This window comes from Xyrauchen texanus, chromosome 5 (genome assembly GCF_025860055.1).
Source record: "Xyrauchen texanus isolate HMW12.3.18 chromosome 5, RBS_HiC_50CHRs, whole genome shotgun sequence".
Lineage (NCBI taxonomy): Eukaryota > Metazoa > Chordata > Actinopteri > Cypriniformes > Catostomidae > Xyrauchen > Xyrauchen texanus.
The window spans coordinates 45,050,775-45,074,774 of NC_068280.1; the positions used below are offsets into that span (position 1 = coordinate 45,050,775).

At 38.2% G+C, this 24,000-nt stretch overlaps 1 protein-coding gene across 1 annotated transcript in view; it reads right to left on the reverse strand.

Annotated features, from left to right (window-relative positions):
* prkcba (protein kinase C, beta a) overlaps nucleotides 1–17,188 on the reverse strand; it is a 43,500-nt gene extending 26,312 nt beyond the window's left edge. The window contains exons 1-3 of the mRNA XM_052126574.1: nucleotides 16,824–17,188; nucleotides 16,254–16,285; nucleotides 2,436–2,518 (exon numbers count right to left, since the gene is read on the reverse strand). Coding sequence (XP_051982534.1) covers nucleotides 2,436–2,518; nucleotides 16,254–16,285; nucleotides 16,824–16,999 — 291 coding nt within the window. The 5' untranslated portion in view covers nucleotides 17,000–17,188. The remainder of the gene's footprint in view (nucleotides 1–2,435; nucleotides 2,519–16,253; nucleotides 16,286–16,823) is intronic.
* Nucleotides 17,189–24,000: the final 6,812 nt, after the last annotated feature.

The following is a 24,000-nucleotide window of genomic DNA, read 5'->3' on the forward strand; positions in this document are numbered from 1 at the left end:
TAGTGAATTTTGAGTAAGTGTACCTCAGTCTTCAATGGAAATAATAATAAAATATTAGGAAATCAAAAAGAAAATATAAAAAGACGGAATTCATTACGGGGCATTTTTAGCCCCAACATTTTGAATTAGGAGGCATTTTTGTCACTTATAGTGAAATTTTTGCCCAAAGCCCCCATACATTCGGACCCAGATATATCAACCACTGAAAACCCCCATGATAAAGATGGCATGTTCAGTTTAGTAGTATGCTGCAGGTACACTCTGCTGCTATGTGGCATTAACAGTGTCTTACATTTTTGACAGCTAGAGGGCGCCAGTGTAGAAATCAAACCAAAGTAAATGTATATTGAGCTGCAAAGATTACCACAAAACACTACACAGTTTTGAATATTGTATTTTGTACAATAAATAAATGAAATAATAAACAAATACAAATGAATCAACACCTTTAATCATCTTATCTGGTATTTTTCTTGTGACCCAACAAAAACGGGGTCAAGGGTCAATTGACAAGGGTCAACATGCAAAGCTAACCTACCCATCAGCAGCACTTCAGAGGAATGCAATTACGATTACTAGAAAGATGATGAGAATGGCACTTCACGCCCTGGTGAAGTAAAATTCACTAAAAAGAAATATAATTGGCTGCAAAGCAGAGATAATGCACAACACAGGAAGCTTGTGTGCATTTGACTGTGTGTGTGCCGGCTTTTACACATTAGGAGGAAGCGTGGTTATAAATAGAGATTAGAGAAGAGAAAACTGATGTCTCTTGCCATGTGAATACATTTTGAGAGCGTCCACATGAGGAATATGATTAGTGTTAGGCTTCATTAAACAGTACTTAATCAGTTACCACAGAATAAATATTTAAACTGCTCACCAAGCAGACTTTATACATGAGTATGCGCGTGTCTGTGTGTACTGCTTAGTCATAGGAAGATGTTTCAAAAAGGAAGTGTATTTCACTTTCAGAAATTGTGGCGCAACAAGACGCTGGCTGACTGAGAGGGGGGTGGGTGCAAGGGTTACTCTGATACAAAATTTTGGCTTTGGTATGAAACCAGCTTTGGTACCTCGGTATCGATACTAACTCGATACTTATTTTTTTTTTGTGTAACAAAAATGTACACAGAAGATTACTTGTCTAAAAGAATGGCATAAATTCTTATACATACAAATTATGCCTTTTCTGTTTTAATTTTTCTGGACTCCATATTAAATGTTTTAAATGTTATGATCAAATTAATTTGAAAATATAAATCAAATGAAAATGTAATCCTTAAAAACAAAATTTTATATATATATATATAAAAGAAATTGTAAAAAAAAGATGCACAATAGAGCTTTACAGTATTAATGAAATAGATTAAAATAAATAAATCTGATTACCTGTGGCAAAAAGCTGCCATGGCTGTATCACACAACATGTTGATATTCAGTACACTTGCTTATGTGATACTGCTAACAGATAATAATACTAATAAAATAGCCATTTAATACTACATTATTGTTACTATGAGTATTATTGCAACAGCTTTGAATATTACACTTTTAAACAGTAGTAATATTTTTCTGTCGCAATGTCTTCAATTTCACGCATCCAGTTAAATAAAGCTCTCATTTCAGTGTGACTTTTATTTTGAAAGATCTTTGAAGTTCTTCCTGTTTGTGAAGGGTTCGTTATATCAAGCTTTCCGCAACTCGCGAACTGAAATCTCCGAGCTGCATTGGAGAAAGTGTTTATTTGAGAGTTCACAGCCATTTATACACTCAACACACTGATCTGTGGCTCTGCAGATGGATACTATTGGACACACTGCATGAAAATCAAGCATCAGCAGTGTGTTTTGCGTTTGTGTGTGCCTGTGTGTTGCGTTTGTGTATGTGTGTGAAGGAGATGACAGGACAGAGAGGCACCTCTTCTTTTTTGCACTACGTATGTATGTGTGTATGTATGTATTTATGTATGTGTGTCTGTGTGAATATGTACGTATGTGTATAATCATTTTTTATTATTATTATCTATGTCTTGCTGCTGTTTTGTATTGTTGTACACTGGAAGCTCCTGTCACCAAGACAAATTCCTTGAATGTGTAAGCATACTTAGCAATAAAGCTGATTCTGATTCATACTGTGGCACGCAGTGCATGTGACTGTATATTATTTAATTAAATGACATCCTTCTGCGGTTTAATGATCACACTTATTATTATTTTCAAATGGTCTTTGATTTCATCTCAAAACTTTCACATTACACTACATTTTGCTAATGGCAGCATACTTTAATAGGTTACTGAAATGAACAACAAGATGATATCATACCATTTTACATTTTTAGGTATCGTGATATTTCGTTAGTACCAGTATACCGCACAACACTAGAGGGTGCATTGAAATAGTTGTTTCTTTTCTGGTAATTTCACGATACTTGCCTCTGATGCTGGGCCCTTGTCGGCCCCCGGGCAGGAGAAAGTAACAAACTCATGGCAGCGTTTGTGGACCACAAAACAGCACACTGGGGAAAGAGAAAGAGAATTATGAGGTACAAGACACATGCAATACAAGACAATGTGGCCCCCAAAAGTATTTGTACACTTAAAGACCAACTTAAATATGTATAATTGCATTAGATACTATTTTTTTAAGAAAAGATGTCATAAGCAAATTTTACAAGCATATTGAAGTTTTAGGTTTTAGCCTAATAACAAAACAAAAGATATCCTAATTTAAGTTTGGCTTAAGCATTCAAATATTTTTGGTATCACTGAATTTATGGGTGTTTCTTCATCTCTTGGCACGTTCATGTCACAGGGATTGAATTTTCTAAAACAAACAGATTTAAACGTTTTTCTTTTTGTTATATGAACATCTCAACTGAAACTAAATTGGAAACTATTTACCAGGTCATCATCATTTATTTTTTGTATTTTTCAAATACATTTTATCTACAGATTTTATTGTTTTAGCCTTGTACCGGACCCATACATTCAATATGACACAATACATTTTGACTATAAAAATACAAATTATTAAGTGCATGAAACATAAACAATTAAAATATTTATTGTGTCAAAATAATGTCTATACATTTTTTTTTTTACATTTACGACTGTTACACAATTTTGCCCCTAATATATATATATATATATATAAAGTTGCAACCAAAATTATTCAGTTCAAAGAGAACATGACATCAATAGTATCGGTCTGGTTTAGATATGTTGTTTCACAACGACCTTTAACCCTCTAGACTACATTTCATAATGAATTTGCATACAAAGACAAAACTATCAGTTAATCAACAAATGAAAAGAATTGATGTGTAAATAACCTTTACATCATTACAAAAATGACATGTTTTAATGTAGTCTAAGTATATCTGTAACAATGTGGACCTGAGCCAAGCATCATGTTCTAACCATTTGAATTGCCTTATGTCTCTAATTGCCCAATTACTTACTACTGTATAATAGTTAAACAATAGACCACACCTTCTGAGGTTATGTACAATCACAATGTGCCTTCAAAACTCTTTTTCTAAACTAAAGGTGACCCTCATGTTGGTCCAAACTTGTATTAATTTCTTTCTTGGTCGGAACACAAAATGAGATATCATTCACAAAATCAGAAAGGCAGCCCTAGTCACCATTCACTGCATGGAGTGTTTCACTCTGACAACTCAAGTTGTGTTTCACATTTTGTTTTCAGGAAGAGAATTACTTTAAATACATATATCTGTTAGAAGCTGATTTGATCAACTTTTAAGATTACACTAATATCTAGATATAAAAGCCACAACTTTGTCTCCAAAGTAAAATTAGATGAAAAAATGTGAATAAATAAAAGTACTGGGTTTGTCTGGGTCTGCTTAAAAGAATAGAACAAACACAAACTCTATCTCTACTCTCGCAGTCACACTACACTTCGCGCTCCAGTCAATTCCACTCATGCGCATCTGAACTCTGGTGAACGGAAACGCTAGCTCATATGAAGAAATTTTGCATTCCACTGCGCTTAAAAGTTTGGTGAACCCAGCAAATTCGTATGTTACCAACAGAAGATCGAAATGTCACACACTTGGTTAACTAAAAAGAATGCAATTTTCAGAGCTGTATCCTATTGTTTCAGGAAAGTGATTGGTATATTTTAATAACATACCAACTACTATGGTAATAATTATATTATTTTTTATTTATTATTCATAAAAACCAGAAGCCCTCAAGTGTGACACATCCTGTCTATAACTGACTTCGGCTGAAATCTAATCCTTTATTGAATGTGTCCTCACCCTTCTGACCTCAGACTTGTAGTAAAGATGTCTTTTCAAAGAACCCTATTAAGAGGAAGTATTTTCTATATTGTGAAAAGTGCAATGTAAATAAAACTGACTTGACAGCAATAAAGAATCAACATCAATCAGATACAGTACATACACACAACACAAAACTAGAAATTAATGATCATTAACCACAGGGGATCTCTTGCATTTATTATTAACCAGACTATTAAATATGCATTGTTTCAGAAATTATTTATGAGGTTGACAACTCAAATGGCAACTGATGCGATCTGTGATTTTTCTGCAAACTCTCTCTACCTATCCATCTGATACACACGTATTTACGTGCATTTTCTTTTAATACCTTGTCGGACCTGACAGACCAGGTAGACATATATACAAAGACAGATGTAAAAGGGAGAGAACCAAATGCACACACACACATGGTAAATCTTTCTAATCTAGCCCACATTGATTTTCCAACCACAGGAATTCAATGTTGGTTATACGAAGGAGGAGGTAGGATGGTCGAGTTACAGCCGCCCACACTGTGGCCAAAGGATCTCCCCTTAATGTGCTAACAGTCTATTCTATTCTGTCTAACCCTGCCCCTTTTACAGAGAAGCATTCCAGGACATTCCCTCCATAATCTGTCAGCTGTTGCCTAGCAACAAGACTTAAGGGTTAAAGAGGGTGGAACGGTTCTCTCCGTTAAATGTCAAGTTTATAGCCTGTCTTGGATTAACTCTTGACAATCTAACCATTATAAACATGCACACATTTGTGTATTGTTATGATAGGACACACTTCTCATCCATGATGTCACAGACATGTTTTCTTTGGTAGCTAAGCAAGTTCAGACCTGTTCAGTACTTAAATGTTTGACCTTTTGTTCTTCTCAAACACTTAAATATGGTACAGCAGCAAAGGAAAAGCTGCTTTGGCAAACACTTACCCAGATATGTGTGTGATTCCTTAGGGCATCAAAAACTTCTAAACCCTATTTTACCCAGGAACTTGCCACTTAACCATGGATTAATTGTTCCTAGATTTCCTAGAATAATGTTGATGATTCTGATAATGTCAACAATAGGTTTCTTATTCAGAACCGGTTTCATTTTTTTAAATACTGGAATTGGATGTTTTTTATGGCTTTCGGTTACATTAACAGTTCTCAAACGTGCATTCTTGTACTACAGCATGAAACATACAGCACGACCAGTGTAGACTGATTACCAAAAAAATTGCACTTATGAGCCAGTGTTTTTGAATCTGCAATGGAAACATACAGCCTGACCAGTGTAGTCTGATTCCTGAACAAATGACTCGTATGAGCTAGTTCTTTTGAAAATACAGCGCAAAACATGCAACGTGACCAGTGTAATCCAATTCCTGACCGAATGAGTGGATTCTTTTGAATCTATAGTGCGAAACCTACATTGTGACCAGTGTAGTATGATTCCCGAATTGCGATCCGTCTCTTTTGAATCTACAGTGCAAAACATATAGTGTGACTAGTGTAGTATGATTCCCAAACAAATGACTCGTTTGAGCTGGTTATTTTGAATCTACAGTGCGAAACCTACAGCGTGAGCTGGGCTGCTTTCCCAAAAGCATTGCAAGCTTAAGTTGATCGTAGAGAACATTGGCGCCAATAGTTTCTACGATCTACTTAAGCTTGCAATACTTTTGGGAAAAGCAACCCAATGTAGTACGACTCCCAAACTAATGACTCTTATTAGCCAGTTCTTTTGAATATAGAGTGTGAAACCTACAGTGTGGCCAATATAGTTCAAGTCGATTTTATTGAATCTACACAAAAAAAAAATATATATATATACAGTACTACCTCCCAAAACGAATAGTTTCTTTTCCGCCAGTTCGTTTAGTGAATAATAAAAAAAATTACAAAAGTACTCAACTGCAATTGATTCATTTCCAACTTAAAATGAACCAAGAATTGTTAACTGTATGTGTTTTTGAGGCTTGAGAGACTTAAATCAGAGTAATTACTGGATGACTGTAAGATAAACATGAGTTTTGTTCCAATAACTTATTTATAAATTCAATTAATTAATAATATTCAAAATTAGACTTCGTATTTTCAAACATTTTCTTCACAAAATAAATACAAGAATCGTTAATGGAATCATTAAGGCACTGTAATCGTTAAGAGGAATCGGAATCATTCAATTCCTTTAGATTCCTATCCCTCGTCAACAAACAACAAAACAAAAGGGAACTCCATTTTTACAAGTCAGTCCACAAAAATGTTATACTTCTGGCGCAGACACATTTACCTTTACTCTGCAAAATTCCACGGGCGAAATTCCCATCTTAATGGGAATCCGCACGATTATGAATGTCGCTCTATGGAATTCCGGTGGCGAACAATTTGCCCTCACAGATTTTGTGTGGAGTACCCATGTTGACCAATAGGATGTTGCTTGGTTTGGCAGTGACCTCTGCATGGGCGGTGCTTCGTACAGAGCTACTCTAAATATTCACAGTGGACAAGGATACCGTTTTGGCTGCGAGTTTATTTTTAACATCACTCTCACAGAGTTTTAAGTGTAGCATTACAACGAGGCTGCTTGGCATTTCCTTTTTTTGCTGGTTTCCTATGCGCTCAACATTCGCGGAATTTTGCATACAAAGGTAAATGTGACCGTGCCTTTATGTAATAGTGATTTTGATGCTTGTCCTAGCAAGCACTACTCATAATCGCAGCATATTCAAACTGTGCACAAATGGCAAAATTAGGCCTTTACACTCATTCATTATGGAATCTCAAAATGGAAATCCCACAGCTACATGCATCTTAATTAGAGTCAAGTTCATTATAAATAAGATCATTCTGTTCAATTATTGCCCTCCAGTCATTAGAGAGGTGTGATTACAGAGGGTTCATGCAGTTAGTGATGAAGGGGCTCTGTAGCTGCAATCAGTTTGTCTCTGTCCCTTTAAAACCTTCTAAGCAATGTTCATTGCTTTTTAGCCTTTATTTTTACTAGACAGCAAAGAAGACAGGAAAATTAGGGAGGGGTTGTCCCTGTGAGTCAATGGCATGTCAGGAGGACTACCGACTATGCCACAGCTCTGACATAGCCCAATTTTAGAAGGAAAAACTTAAGTTGTGTGCCTGAGTGCAAAGCATACAGTGAAAGTCTTGCTTGGCCAACACGTTACAAATGTGCATTCCTTTTGTAAATTCTTAACAAGCATTCTTGTGTTACTGTGACAAACCTCATTACTCATGTGTGCGCAATTACTCAGGTAGCTATAAACAGAACAGTTTAAATAACATTAACAAACATGCTCAGCAAGATTCTCTTTAAAGTGATGCTCTGCAATAACCGTAGTTGACTAAAATGACAATATTATACATAATGCCGTCTATAGAGCACAACAGTGCAACTCTTCTTTTTCAGTTGCCTTAGCTCCAGAAGTATTTTTCTCATTTATTTGTACCATAAGTTTTTTAATAAAATTCTTCTTAAAAGAGTTCTAAGCCATGAACAAATCCAACCAGCTCCGAGGGCAATCACAACATTACAAATGACATGACTACAAGTACAATCCCCTGAAGCATTACAAAAGACGTAACTGAATTTAAAACAATACAACAATTAAAACTATTCATTATAATTATAGAAACAATACATTATACGCAGTGCTTAATGGAAGTCGCTGCAGAGGTCTTTTAGTGCTCTTTGTTGGCTTTGATTCTCTGATTGGTGGATCTTTCTCAGCAAGATAATGGATACTGTAGTTCTTAACCAGGAATTCCATTTTAAAACACATTTTTAAATGTTGTTATTTAATCCAAACTGATGGCTTTAACAGAAGCATATACCATCAACAACCTCAGAGCTCACGGTAGGTTTGTCTTTAAAAGTTATCGTTAAAATTAAATTCAGCTATGAAGAAAATGATTGCGATTTTATATTTCGGAACTAGACTGTTGCGTGCCATAGCTCCCCTTGGTGGAATTTCAGAGAAGCAATCCCGCTTCAATTCCCACAACTTCAAAGCGCATCTTATGCATACACATTTTTTATGTTACAATCAATAACATAAAAATGCGATCATGCAATGTGACCAAATCACAGCTAATTAAAAAAAATACTACTTTTCTGTTCCGCAGAAGAAGAAAAAGAGAATAATATGGGTTTGGAACAACACAAGAGTGAGTAAATGATTAGACTTTCATTTGTGGATGAACTGTGCCTTTAAGTATCAGCCAAGCAGAATCAGATATGCAGCACTCTCTTGACACCACTGAAAGTATATGCACATTTTTAAACTATAAGTGTACATGCAATAAATGAAAACAGCATTGATAACAAAAATGGGTAGCAATTTTGAAATGATAAAAATGATATTGTGTTACATATTGTAGAACCAGTAGGGCTACAACTTACAATTATTTTGATAATCGATTAATCGAACAATTATAAGAACTATTATTTGACTATTCGGTGATTATTGCAATGATTAATCATTAGCTCTTAACCGATTATACAGCTTGTGCCTCAACTTAAAAGGTTGTATTAAACGTGTTTACTAACAATAAAGAGGACCAAATCATCTTTTAAAAATAAATTCACTGAATTAAAGGGAAATAAATATTTTTATTAAGTTTAATTCAGTAAAACAATTCACTGCAAAAAAATAAAGAAAAGTGTTTTTCTGTCTTGTTTTCCATTTAAAATAGTCTAAAAATCCTTAAAACAAGATACATTTACTTGAAGCAACATATAATATATTTAGGCTATGGACTTTGACGGGAAAGAGCCAGGCTGGAAGGAGATCCAGGAGGTGGTTAGAAGGGCAAGGGCAAACTCCGCTCCAGGGCCCAGTGGAGTACCGTATAAGGTTTATAAGAACTGTCCAAGACTACTCCACAGACTCTGGAAGATCCTGAAGGTGATTTGGAGGAGGGGAAAGGTAGTAGACCAGTGGAGACAGGCAGAGGGTGTGTGGATCCCGAAGGAGGAGAAGTCTCAGAAGATCGAGCAGTTCAGGACCATCTCACTGCTGAATGTTGAAGGAAAGATTTTCTTCAGCCTAATTTCCAGGCGACTGACAGACTACCTCCTGAAGAACTCCTACATCGATACAGCAGTCCAGAAGGGAGGAATCCCAGAGGTATCTGGATGTCTGGAGCATACAGGTGTGGTCACTCAGCTTATCAGGGAAGCCAGGGAGAACAAGGGGGACCTGGCTGTGCTGTGGCTGGACCTCGCAAATGCCTATGGATCCATACCCCATAAACTGGTCGAAGAGGCGCTGAACCGGCATTATACCCCGAAGAAGTTCAGAGACCTCATCCTGGACTACTATACCAACTTCCATATGAGAGTCTCCTCCGGGAACAACAACCTCAGACTGGCACAAGCTTGAGAAGGGAATCATCACTGGCTGTACAATCTCAGTCATCCTTTTTGCACTCGCCATGAACATGCTGGTGAAATCTGCGGAGATGCAGTGCAGGGGGCCCCTCTCGAAGTCTGGAGTTACACAGCCACCCATCCGAGCCTTCATGGATGACCTGACAGTGACCACAACATCTGTCCCAGGCTGCAGGTGGATCCTGAACGGCCTCTAGGAGCTGATGTCCTGGGCTCGCATGAACTTCAAGCCGGCTAAGTCAAGGTCCCTCGTGCTGAAGAAAGGGAAGGTCACTGACAAGTTCCTCTTCTCACTTGGCACCACCAAGATACCATCACTGACAGAGGAACCTGTGAAGAGCCTGGGGAAGGTGTTCAATTGTAGCCTGAGAGATGTAGCTTCCACAAAAGCGACCAACCAAGACCTGGAGACCTGGCTGTCCGCGGTGGACAAGTCTGGCCTTCCTGGCAAGTTCAAGGCCTGGATTTACCAGCATGGCATCCTCCCTCGGATCCTCTGGCCCCTCCTGGTGTATGAAGTCCCCATTTCAACGGTGGAAGGCTTTGAGATGAGGATTAGCAGGTTTTTGCGCAGGTGGCTGGGACTGCCTCGAAGCCTGAGTAGCATTGCACTATATGGGCAGAACAACAAGCTGAAGCTTCCCATGAGCAGCCTGAGCGAGGAGTTCATGGTGACGCGGTCCAGGGAGGTCTTACAGTATCGGGATTCCAGTGATCCAAAGGTTGCCCAGGCTGGGATTGAGGTCAGGACAGGGCGGAAGTGGAGGGCTGCCGTGGCAGTGGACGACGCAGAGTCAAGGCTACGGCAAAGGGTGTTGGTGGGCTCAGTGGCACATGGGAGAGCTGGCCTGGGCAGCAGAAGAACTCCTTGCTATGACAAGGTAGAAGGGAAAGAGAGGAGGTCCCTGATCCTGGAGGAGGTGCGTGCAGGAGTTGAGGAGAAACGAGCTTGCCAGATGGCTGGGATGCGGCAACAGGGCGCCTGGACAAGATGGGAGTGAACAGTGGAGCGCAAAGTCACATGGACTGAGCTTTGGAAGGCTGAACCCTACAGGATAAAATTCCTGATCCAGGCGGTCTATGACGTGTTGCCAAGTCCATCCAACCTCTTCTCCTGGGGAAAGGTGGAGACACCAGCATGCCTCCTATGCCAGAGGAGAGGAACGTTGGAACACATCCTGAGCTGCTGTCCAAAAGCCCTGGGCGAAGGGCGTTACCGCTGGCGGCATGACCAGGTCCTAAAAGCCGTAGCGGATTCTATCTGCAGTGGAATTAGCCACAGCAAGAGCCTTCGCCCAGTGAAGACCACAGCCTTTGTCAGAGCTGGGGAGAAGTCAATACCAGCTGCCCGGGGACCTCTTCTGGCCTGTTGGCAACGGCGCGCGACTGGGAGCTGGCAGTTGATCTGGGCAAGCAGCTGAAGTTCCCTGAAGCAGTTGCCATAACAACATTAAGGCCTGACATTGTGCTCACCTCAGAGGCCTCCAAGCAGGTGATTCTCTTAGAGTTAACAGTGCCTTGGGAGGACCGTATGGAGGAGGCCAACGAAAGAAAGAGGGCAAAGTACTCCCAGCTTGTGGAGGGTTGCCGGAGCAATGGGTGGCGGGCAATATGCCAACCTGTCGAAGTGGGATGTCGAGGTTTTGTGGGCCATTCCCTTTGCAGGGCCTACAAAATGCTTGGCATCACAGGGGCGAGTCAGCGAAGGGCCATCAAGTTGGCCACTGATGCTGCAGAAGTAGCATCAAGGTGGCTGTGGATCAGGAGAGGAGAGGCATGGCGTGTAGGGTAGTAGCGCCACCTGGACATAAGCTGGGACTTGATCACCCCGGCTGGGTCGCCTAGGGGAGGGGGTCTGATTGTTGAAAGACCCGAAACCCCCCGTGATCCTAGGTTACATCACTGATGATATGTCCAGGTGCACCAGACGGTGTATCAAAAACCAGACTTGCTTTAAGAGAATGTATCTTAAATATAAGTGGATTTTGTATACGTGTATTTTTTCACTTCTGCGAGTGCAGTAAAGACAAAATATACTTATATTCAAGATTTATTCTCTAAAAAGCAAGACTACATATCTTATATGCAGCTTCTCTGGTGAATGCATCTTTTTTATAGGATTTTTAGATATTTTAAAATATTTGTATTTTTTATATTATATTCAACAAAAAACATTTTGTTGATGAGAAAATGTCTTCTACAGTATAGCAGCTAAAGAAAATGTACATTGTTTTAAAGGAGTTTTAGATATTTTTATTGGAAAACAAGCTAAAACAAATAATAAATATATTTTGTATAATGGGGCAAAGACTACCCTCTCTCACCTCTCTGTTTAGTTCAATCCAACTTTAACTCACAAAAAAACTAATTCTCTCTCATTAATAAAGCTGCGTATCGTTCTTCATGATAAGAAACACACAGTGACATATATATTATGATTCAGTAAGTCGTGAGCCATCACGTTATAATCTAGCTGCATTAAGCGCAACTCATAGAAGAGGCACTGACCGCACAGAGAAATGCCCATTTTGGAGCTTGATGTCATTTACATGATCTGCTTCCATATTATTTGAACTTTAATAAAGCTATAACACATTAAATATAACTGTATATAAGATGTAACGCTGGGCTGTTTCCTTTAAAGACGCTCAAAATGCAAGTTTTGTTCCAGCTCCAATACTCCACAACGAGAGTGTTTCTGTATTTACTTATTTTATATTTTTGCATTATAATTCCCTCATACGTTGCGATCTACATCACCTGAAGCTGTTTGGAAGGTTTGGAGTGCATCTGGACAGTGAGCTGTTCTCTTCCTCTCCTCAGTCAGACGCGAACTGCGGTGCTGCTCTCGCGCATTATCGTTAAAGTTTAATGTGATCTCATGCTATGTTAAATGAGATCAAACGACTATCTGACAACAAAAATCTTTGTAGACAATTTTTTTATTGTTGACGTTGTAGATAACGTCGACTAATCGTTTCAGTCCTAAAAACCAGTATATTCAAACATCACATTTTGGTACAGTTCCATTACGTTTTAATCCGCAGTCATTTAATACAAACCTACCTGCTTGGTTTTTACATTTACATGAACATGACTTGCAGCATTACAATGACTTTAAAATGCTGGCATAATGAAAAAAAAGAAAGCATTATGACTGGGTGTATAGGTAAAAATGCCATTATTAAAAGTATTTTTTGTGCATTTTCTATTGTCTTTCTCTGTTAGCTAGGTTCAACATCAAAGGTAGCTTTCAGTTAAGCCTCTTGTTTGCATTATCTCCCTCTTCCTTTTCACCACCACACTCTCTTCACCTCAGTCTAAGTCTAAAAGTATTTGCCAGTAAAATTAAATGGTAAATATAGCTGTTGTGCTTGTAATCGAACACATCCCTTTGTTACCTGAAATAGGTCAGGGAAAAAAGCTCTGGCCTACTCTCTTAATGCTTGATGTAACTTTTTCTTTTTCACTTCTACCCTCACTTCCCCTTACAAACTCGTACACAAACAAGAGTTGAAACATGAGCATGTAAACATCATTATATATAAGAGATGGGACTCATGGATGTGTAAATATAATCTATTAAAATGAGCTTTTTTGGATTTTAAAAAAAGTTTTTTTAAAAATCATGTTTAAATGATCTAAAAGTTCATTTATTTCAACTTCTAGGAGTACACTAACGAATAGAGATGACCTCCAATATAACAGACATGGATTAAAAGCCACACAACTCCAGTTTGAATTCATGGAGTCTTACAAATTCAGCTAATCTCCTTAAATGCCCACATGAACAAACAAACAAATTATGACAATTATTATTGTCAAATAAGAAATGTAATTAGTGCATAATGTAAAGTGCAGACTGTGTGTGTATGCGTGTATGAAAATATGAACTAGACAGAGGTCTGTATGCACTGTTTCGTTGATCTTTATTTCTTGTAAGTATGTTTGTGTGTGTGCCCACATAGTAAATGATCAACATCATAAATGAATGCTACCATATCGCTGCTGCATCAGCAGCTGCTTAAACTGGCTCTCCCAGAGTACTGTGAATATACAGTATAAACACAGTGGATATGTTCTTCTGCTCCATTACTTTAATACACAAGAAGAAAAAATAAATGCCCTCAAACTGTTGATTATGCAATATGTCAGTGAGTTAAAATTGGTACTATGCCAAATATGCACTGTATCAGGAAGAGAGAGACATATATTCAAATTAGACAAATCAAAGAACTCATGATGACAGGCTTTCATAAAATTGTTGCCAGAGGAAAATGTTATCAGAAAATGAACGGCTAGTGTAGGGAAATATTTAGGAAGCCAATCAAAGCCGGTTTGCATTATTTTGCAAAAGTTATGCACATTAGAGAGTGAAAAGAGAAGAAAGTTGAAGAGAGTTGCTCTGCGATGCGTGATAAAATATACTAATTAATTCCATAAATTTGTTGGAGACCATGTGGAGGAAGAAAATACAGGAGCGAGGCGTTATTTCTGAGCAGGCCATTTGTGTTAAAACGCACAGATGACAGTTTCAGTCTCACAGTAGTGGTGTTATGCATAGCATGTCACCAATAAGATTAAAATCTTCATTTTTTTGAAGTTTGAATGCCAAAGCCATACCATATACCAAATAAAAATGCAGACACAATCACTGTGCTGAATGTTTAAAGCATATGCAGCTGTCAGTTGTACCCGGATATGTGGGACAATTTTCTGTAAAAGTCCAGAAATAGTGTGTACAGCACAGCCTGAAAACCTGCTTGACTGGGCATGATATACTACAAGCAGGCTTACTTAAATGGATAGTTCACCCAAAAACGAAAGTGCTCTCATCATTTACTCACCATAATGCCATCCTAGATATGTATGACTTTCTTTCTTCTGCAGAACTCTAACAAAGATTTTTAGAAGAATATCTCAGCTCTATAGGTCCATACAATGCAAGTTAATGGTGACCAGATCTTTGAAGCTCCAAAACCACATAAAAGCAGGATGAAAGTAATCTATATGACTCCAGTGGTTTAATATACATCTTCTAAAGTGATCCAATCGATTTTGGGTGAGAACAGACCAAAATGTAGCTCAGTTTTCGCTGTACACCTTGCCATTGCAGTCTCTAGGCGCTATCATGATTTCAAGCTCAATTACTCTTCCTAGAGCTTTACGCATGTGCAGGGCACTAGATGCCGCTAATGTCTTGAGCTTGAAATCATGTTCGCCAAGGATACTGCTGATGTCAAAATTTATAGTCAAATAGGAGTTCGATTTTGGCCTTTTCTCACCCAAAACTGATTGGCTCGCTTCAGAAGTCATTGATTAAACCACTGGAGTCTTATTGGGTTACTTTTATGTAGCCTTTATGTGGTTTTTGGAGCTTCAACATTTTGGATCCCATTCAACGATATCCCATTTGGATCTCATTGCATTGTATGGACCTACAGAGCTGAGATATTCTCCTAAAAATCTTTGTTTGTGTTCAGCAGAAGAAAGAAAGTCATACGCATCTGGGCTGGCATGGGGGTGAGTAAATGATAGGAGAATTTTCTGTTTTGGTTGAACTATCTCTTTAGTAAAATCCAGCTGCAATTCTGCATATTTCATCCTCAATGTTGCTTTTAACTGAAAACTTGAACTGTGTTCTTAGAACAAGATTACTTACTGTAAATGTTGGGTCAGAGCATGTTGTTACATCTGTTTTATATGCTGATATTTATTTATTTTTTTACAATTGACAGCGATTTCCATATTTGTTGGCCAGGGCAATGTTTTGATATTTTTGCATGTCATCTTTTCCATTATTTATGTTTTAATTAATAGTTTTGCATTTCATAATTGTTTTAATGTAGCTGGAAATCATTTCAATAGCCTCTAATACATTGTAAAATGATATGTTGTGAAAAACTCAATGATATGTTGACTCAAATCAGAGTCAAACAGCAGGCTCGTGACAACTTACAACCAAATATAAAGTGATAACATGCCCCACCATAGAATATATTTTTGTTTTATATTTTACTGGCCAATAAATATTCTCTAGCTTTTTTTTTTGCAGTCAAGGTCTATACATAATTAAAAAGGATGCCAACTAGCCCTAGTATCCCCTCCAATGTATGTAGTGTAGCAATCATCAATGTGATGTAATATCTGTGGATGATGATAATGCTTTTTTAACTGCCCATTAATGATGCGAGTAGGAGGTGATGTGTTCAGGAAACTGTTGTCATATCTCTAGTATAATAACAGTTCAGACTCTGACATTTCACTCCACTCATCAATGCTTGAATATTTGTATTTCATACCTGAATGTTCACTCTGTACATGCATAAAGGGAAAGGGGCCTTAGGTGCATGTGCATTGAAGCACAAAACCAAATGTCAAAGCCAATTTCTTCAACCCACCAAAAGCAAAGGCTTAGAGAATAAAAGCCTTGCACTTATTGTTGCAACACTGTCTACAATCAAAAATCAGGGAAACAGACACAGATACCATGTAACAGAACAAAAACAGTTTCACCCAGTGAAAATGCGCAGACATTCAGCGCTCAAATCTCTTACCTTGACACTGGAAGCCTTGCTTGCCGAAACCCCTGCAAAAGAGGAGAGACTACAGCTATAAAACAGCATAGACAACAAATCTGGATGCATTCCTATGCGCTCAGCACCAAGACACGCGCCATATTCCGCAAACCAGCACATGCATAGCTAGAAAGATGATGGTTTAATAGTAGCGCGAGTTGTTTCTTATGATACTACTGACATTTATTTTTACTGCAGAGCCTAGATTGATGTGCAACAGATTACCCAAATGCATACAATGTGTTTTGTTGGTAACTGCACAGAAATATAAACATCTTCTAGGGATGTGCAGAACTGCAGCATTGCGTTGGACTCGTTGTACCGAGTCGCTGGTTGCGCAAATGTCTTTTCCCGTCTGCGCTCGGGGTCTTTGTTCAGTGTTGACACTACTGCGGATGTTTGAGTGCGTTCAGACGCTTTTGGTGTGTTTGTGTCAGGAGGGGTTTTCCTGTCACGAGCATCAAGTGAGTCACCTGTGCCCTTCGCAACCGTCAAAGCTGCCCCCTAAATCACCTCTCGCATCCCCCCAATATAGTATCACCGACTTACCAGATGAAGTCGGTGCAGTGGCTGCAGAAGGTCGGCTGCTTGAAGAAGCGCGCGATGAACTTGTGGTCCTTCACTTCGTGCACGTTCTTCTGCCTCAAAGCGCCCTGTCTGGCGAAACCTCGCGCGCCCACCTCACCCTCATCAGCGCTGTTCGATGGCACCGCTGGGTCGGCCATGATGGTGACGGTAGCGTTAAAAATCCGCACGTCGAATAGATACAGTGGGTACAAATCTCTGCGATTCGACTCCGACTTGTAGACTGCGCCGATGCACGGGGTCTTGCTCGGTTTGAGCTTCGCTTCCCGGTTGGTCGGCACGCGAACGCGCACACGCCTGCCTCTCCCCAGCTGACTGTTGTGCCGGAGCGCGCGGACAGCGGTGCGTCTAGTGACACTCTAACCACGCCCCCTTTTGCACAGTCGTTTTGAACTGTATTGCGAAATGAGAGAAATATTTTGGCTGTATATCTTGGATGAGACCAGTCCATATTTAAATTAATAACGGTGTCGTCAATTGGTGCGAGTGATTAAAGTGACAAAATTGGTTTGACATTTGTTGACATAGAGTAGCCTACTTTTGAGTACTTTTACTTACATTGGAAGTGAATGGGGCCAATTCTTGGAGGGTTTAAAGACATACATGAACGCTTAGAATTCTATAAAAGTACTTAGGCTACATGAATTCATCTGTTAATACTCGTGTGTTGTTTGAACTGTAAAGTTGTACTGCCAAATTACCAGGATAACGAGGTTTACCAGTTACGTCATCATGGCACCAACATTGTAAAATTTGATATAACTTTACACAGAAAATGTTAGTAAGCTATTTTATCACACTAAAATCACACTTTTTTTCTTTCTTTTTTTTTTGTGGTAATCAACATTATGCCATAAATGCTGTTGATTGAGCATAACTTTTATTGAACCTGGAATATTCCTTTAAGAACTAAATGCTCATCTTGGAGACCAAGGTTGGAGCCTGACCTACACTGGTTGAGCACTTTATTAGGAACACTGTGGTCTAATAATGTCCCTGATGTGGTTTTCTGCAGTTGTAGCCCATCCGTCTCAAGGTTCGAAGTGTTGTGCATTTTAAGATGTTATTCTGCTCACTACAATTGTACAGAGTGGTTATCTGAGTGACCATAGCCTTTCTGTCAGCACAAACCAGTCTGGCCATTCTCTGTTGACCTCTCTCATCAACAAGGTATTTCTGTCCGCAGAACTGCCGCTAACTGGATGTTTTTTGTTTTGGGCACCATTCTGAGTAAACTTTAGAGACTGTTGTGCATGAAAATTCCAGGAGATCAGCAGTTTCAGAAATACTCAAACTAGCTTGTCTGGCACCAACAACCATGCCACGGTCAAAATACTGAGATCACATTTAATTCTCCATTCTGATGGTTTATATGAACATTAACTGAAGCTCCTGACCCGTATTTGCATGCTTTTATGCATTGTACTGCTACCATGTGATTGGCTGTTTAGATTAATAAGTAGGTATACAGGTGTTCGTAATGGTTGGTGAGTGTAAATCTAATCCTGATTCCTCTCACCCACTTTTCTTTTTGCACTTTTCTCTGAAATAAGGCCAAAAGCCCAATTTTTTAACAGGAGCATTTTAAAATGAGATAGTAAAGGCAATATGTTGAAAATAAAAATGGTGACCATTCACAGGACCAACACATACACTTTCCCATTATAAATGCATCTACATTTTAACCTAAAATCTTGATGTTGAAAAAAATGGACATGTTTTGCATCAAGTAGTATTGCTGAAAGTATTGCTGTTACAATTTAACTGTGGTAACCTGCTTGCTTCATTATTTACATAATTAATAGTACTATATTTTGGTGTTGCTAATGCTTATTTCAAATGTTGTTTTCACATTAATGTATATCAATGCATTTCATATAATATATTCTTTAATATCCTTGTCTCCAATTGTTTAGATACAAAATACTGTGGAATTTAATTGTGGAACTTCGCTACATATTTTAAGTGCCTCAAAATATTCGTCCTTGTGATGTTTTACAGGAGGAACTGGCTGTCTTTAAACTTCATAGGAACTTATGGGTTGCACTCAGCATCAATGCTAATGTTCTGGAGTCATCATGAAAGAGCTCATCAAGACACCTTGTACATTGTGGCAATCTGGGGAACTCCAAAAATTGCCTCAATTATCTTGACATTTTATGTTGATGAACATCTTTATAATTTTGTCACGGAAATCAGTAATATCTGTTTGAAATATCAGAATAGCCTAAAGGTGTGTGTGCTTTTATGCAAATGACACTGCACGTTTTCAGCTCAATGTGTGCAGGAGTGTTTATTGTTAAGCTCCTTTCTATGGAAGATTATATCCATGGATGATTAATCTACAACCTATGTAAGAAGATTTATTCAACCGAATAAGTACTTTTACTTTCACTCAAGTAGATCTTTGAAAAAGGACATTTTTATATCATAATATACGTTTTTCTATACATTTTTATTCTAGTTCTCAGACATGAAAACCAAACATTTCAATGGCGGTTGCTCAGCTGGTGCATTTTATTTCTTTAGAATACACAGCTACTTTAGGATAATGGCCTTCAATGGGAAAAGATGCTACCCATTTCAAACCCAAGTAGTGGTGACCCAGGAAGTAGAATACTACTGAAATCAAAATGCACCATAGAGTGCAACAGTCTGGTTCCTGAAGTAAAAATCACATTCGTTTTCTCTATAGAGGAATATAATTTTAATGATAATTTACAAACCTTTCAAGACAGACCTACTGTGAGCTCTAAGATTGTTAATCAAGGTATACGCTTCTGTTGAAGCTATCAGTCTGTGTAATTTCTTCTTCATTTAAAAAAAAAATCATGTTCAATAGTGGAATTTCTGGTGATGAATTACACTAACCATGATCGTGAAGGGAAACAATCCACTAATCAGAGAATCGCTGTGAACAAAGTGGTCCCTCATGCCATCCCAGATGTGTATAACTTTCTCTCTTCAGCAGAATGCAAACAAAGATTTCTAGAAGAAAATCTCAGCTCTGTAGGTCCATACAATGCAAGTGAATGGTGATCAGGCCTTTGAAGCTCCAAAAAGGAAATGAAGGCTGCATAATAGTAATTCACATGACTCCATTGGTTTAATCAATGTCATCTAAAGCGATCCAGTTGGTTTTGGGTGAGAATATATAACTCCTTTTTCACTGTATATCTTGCCAGCACAGTCTTTAGCCATGATCACTATTTCAAGCTTGATTACAGTTCCTAGTGCTTGATGCATGCACTGTAGATGTCGCTGTAGGAGGTGTAATATAGCAAGGTGACAGTTACATTTTGTAACAAGGGAGTTACATTTTGGTCTGTTCTCACCCAAAACTGTTTGGTTTGCTTCAGCAGATATTGATTATACCACTGGAGTATGATAGATTGTGTTTATGCTGACTTTATCTATCAAAAAGGACTGATCACCATTCACCTACAGAGCTAAGATATTCTTCTAAAAATCTTCCTTTGTGTTCAGCAGAAGAAAGAAAGTCATACACATCTGGGATGGCATGAGGGTGAGTAAATGATGAGAGAATTTTCAAATTTGGGTGATCCTAACCCTTTAAGTTGGTCTGTGCTTACCGAATTTCAAAGCACTGCCCACAGTGGCTGAAGCGAAGAATTGTTGTTAAACATATGGGCAAGTGTGAGCTCCAGTTTCCAGGTAAAAATTCCCACAGAGGGACGCCAGTGAAGAGGAATGTAATTTTTTATCTGTAACTCCAAAACCAAAACCTTAAATGTAACTGTCAGTGGAGTAAAAATGTAATGTTAGAGGGAATATGGAACCTCTGATTATGCAAACGTGACTACTTCCTGGTTTCAATGTTGGAAAAGAACCCAGCTCTCCCATGCAGCAGATGCAATGTACTATCAGACTCATCACAGCCAGAAGGTACACACAATTGAACTGTTGCAAAAATGTCTGATGGGCGCTGGTGCTTACCAGTACCTCTGCATAATGGGGCCGTTGAAAAAGTACTGGAACATTTGGAAACAACATGTCGACTTTCCATGTGATCATGTTGATTGTAGCTCATTTCCTCATTGAAGATGATAACTACAGTCTTGTACCTTTGTCTTTGTGTTTAAAATTGTTTTTAACATTGTGATTTACGCTGGTTGGATTGGTTCATGGCTTAGAACTCTTTTATGAAGGATTTTATGAAATGCAATGGAAAAAAAAAATGAATGGGAAACATACTTCCAGAACCAAGACGGCTGAAACTAAGTGGCAAGGCACTGTTGCGCTCCAATGTACACTTGTATCAATCATCTTTTATGATTTTATCCACGTTCCTCTGCAAGAGCTAAGAGTAAAATGATAGAATGTCCAACAGGTGGCGCCAAAACCACGAGATACTGTTCATCTCAGCCGCTCTCCATCACTGTTGCCAAGGTGACTAAAAAGTCGTTATAGTGATTTCTGAAAACCTTAAAATAGATCACACCGTTTAAATGGTAAATATATCAAAATAAATGTACAAATTTAGCCTGAATAGCAATGACTGTAGAAAAAAAATATTTCAATAATATCAGGTTACTTATTCATTGACTGATGTCAGTATCTTGGAATATGCTTCCCATAGTCTCGTTCAAATATTTTATTTCTTCCATGGTCCACAAAAGCTATTTTCCTAAAGTATTTGAACAAATGTATTATTGCAATATACATGCATTAATTACAGTAAATATATCCTTAAAAACACTGGAAATACTATCTAAAATTGCAAAAATAAATAAATAAATAAGATAAATAAATGAAATAGTTTACTCATACTTCAGCTAAATTTTTACTATCCTTGATAGTTTTAATTAAGTTATCATTACTCTCTAAACCCTAAAGTTGTTATTAATAAAGGCATTTAAGTGGTCCAAATTAAACATTAGAAATTACAGTTGAAATGTCACATTTTGGAATCATAAGTCAAATATATACGTTTTGTTTTAATTTAGCTTCAAGAACAACAAACTCAAAAATACTATTAGTAAAATACTAATATGCACTTGCGCTTTAATAAATGATGCATGTTTGGTCAAAACACGGGAACATGTAAATCATTTGTATATAGTTTTAATTCTTATGACTATCTTAGTTGTTTTGTTGTAGCTGGTTAATAGTTGTGATTTGTGTGAAGTCACCATTAGGGGGATTAGTGTTACCTCTAGTGAACTTGGAGCCTGTTAAATTTAAGCCATTCTTCTTTAATTGTAATTTACAAAAGTGCAGACTTATGTGCACTATAAAGAAGTACTGAGGTGAATCCAATGTGCCATATCATTATAAAACCTGCTATAACTATACTATAAATGATTCTAGTTCTCAGACATTAAAACCAAAGGAGTTCTAGAATACCAGGAGAGAGCTACTCCTACTCCTAGTTTAAACTAAACTATGTATATACACTCACCTAAAGGATTATTAGGAACACCATACTAATACTGTGTTTGACCCCCTTTCGCCTTCAGAACTGCCTTAATTCTACGTGGCATTGATTCAACAAGGTGCTGAAAGCATTCTTTAGAAATGTTGGCCAATATTGATAGGATAGCATCTTGCAGTTGATGGAGATTTGTGGGACGCACATCCAGGGCACGAAGCTCCCGTTCCACCACATCCCAAAGATGCTCTATTGGGTTGAGATCTGGTGACTGTGGGGGCCATTTTAGTACAGTGAACTCATTGTCATGTTCAAGAAACCAATTTGAAATGATTCGAGCTTTGTGACATGGTGCATTATCCTGCTGGAAGTAGCCATCAGAGGATGGGTACATGGTGGCCATAAAGGTATGGACATGGTCAGAAACAATGCTCAGGTAGGCTGTGGCATTTAAACTATGCCCAATTGGCACTAAGGGGCCTAAAGTGTGCCAAGAAAACATCCCCCACACCATTACACCACCACCACCAGCCTGCACAGTGGTAACAAGGCATGATGGATCCATGTTCTCATTCTGTTTACGCCAAATTCTGACTCTACCATCTGAATATCTCAACAGAAATCGAGACTCATCAGACCAGTCAACATTTTTCCAGTCTTCAACTGTCCAATTTTGGTGAGCTCTTGCAAATTGTAGCCTCTTTTTCCTATTTGTAGCGGAGATGAGTGGTACCCGGTGGGGTCTTCTGCTGTTGTAGCCCATCCGCCTCAAGGTTGTGCGTGTTGTGGCTTCACAAATGCTTTGCTGCATACCTCGGTTGTAACGAGTGGTTATTTCAGGCAAAGTTGCTCTTCTATCAGCTTGAATCAGTCGGCCCATTCTCCTCTGACCTCTAGCATCAACAAGGCATTTTCGCCCACAGGACTGCCGCATACTGGATGTTTTTCCCTTTTCACACCATTCTTTGTAAACCCTAGAAATGGTTGTGCGTGAAAATCCCAGTAACTGAGCAGATTGTGAAATACTCAGACCGGCCCGTCTGGCACCAACAACCATGCCATGCTCAAAATTGCTTAAATCACCTTTCTTTCCCATTCTGACATTCAGTTTGGAGTTCAGGAGATTGTCTTCACCAGGACCACACCCCTAAATGCATTGAAACAACTGCCATGTGATTGGTTGATTAGATAATTGCATGAGAAATTGAACAGGTGTTCCTAATAATCCTTTAGGTGAGTGTGTATATATATATATATATTTGACTCAATCATTTATTTGAAATTATTATATTTATGGCAAGTGCCCAAGCTGTTAAGCCAGAGCAGGCCAATATATAAAGACAATGTGCTCAAAATTATAAACCTTCTAGATACATCAAAAACAATAAGATGTTTTTTTGTAAAAATAAATAAAATAAAAAGTCACAAGGACATACAGTTAACATTTTTGGATTGGTTTTATGACAGTTCATTATGTGGAGTGGTGCACTGTAAGGTACATTGTCACAAACATTAACTTTCAACAGAAAATATTATGTTATTTACATTTATTCATTTGGCAGACACTTTTATCCAAAGCGACTTACAAAAGAGGAAAACATAAGCGAACCATCTTAAGGAGACAGTGGTATGAAAAGTGCCACATTACAAAGTTTCACTATCATCAGAATATTAAAGATTTAAGTGCAACAAGAATTGTACATTTTTTATTAATTTTTTTGTGACTGGTTATTTACTTAACTAACAGAT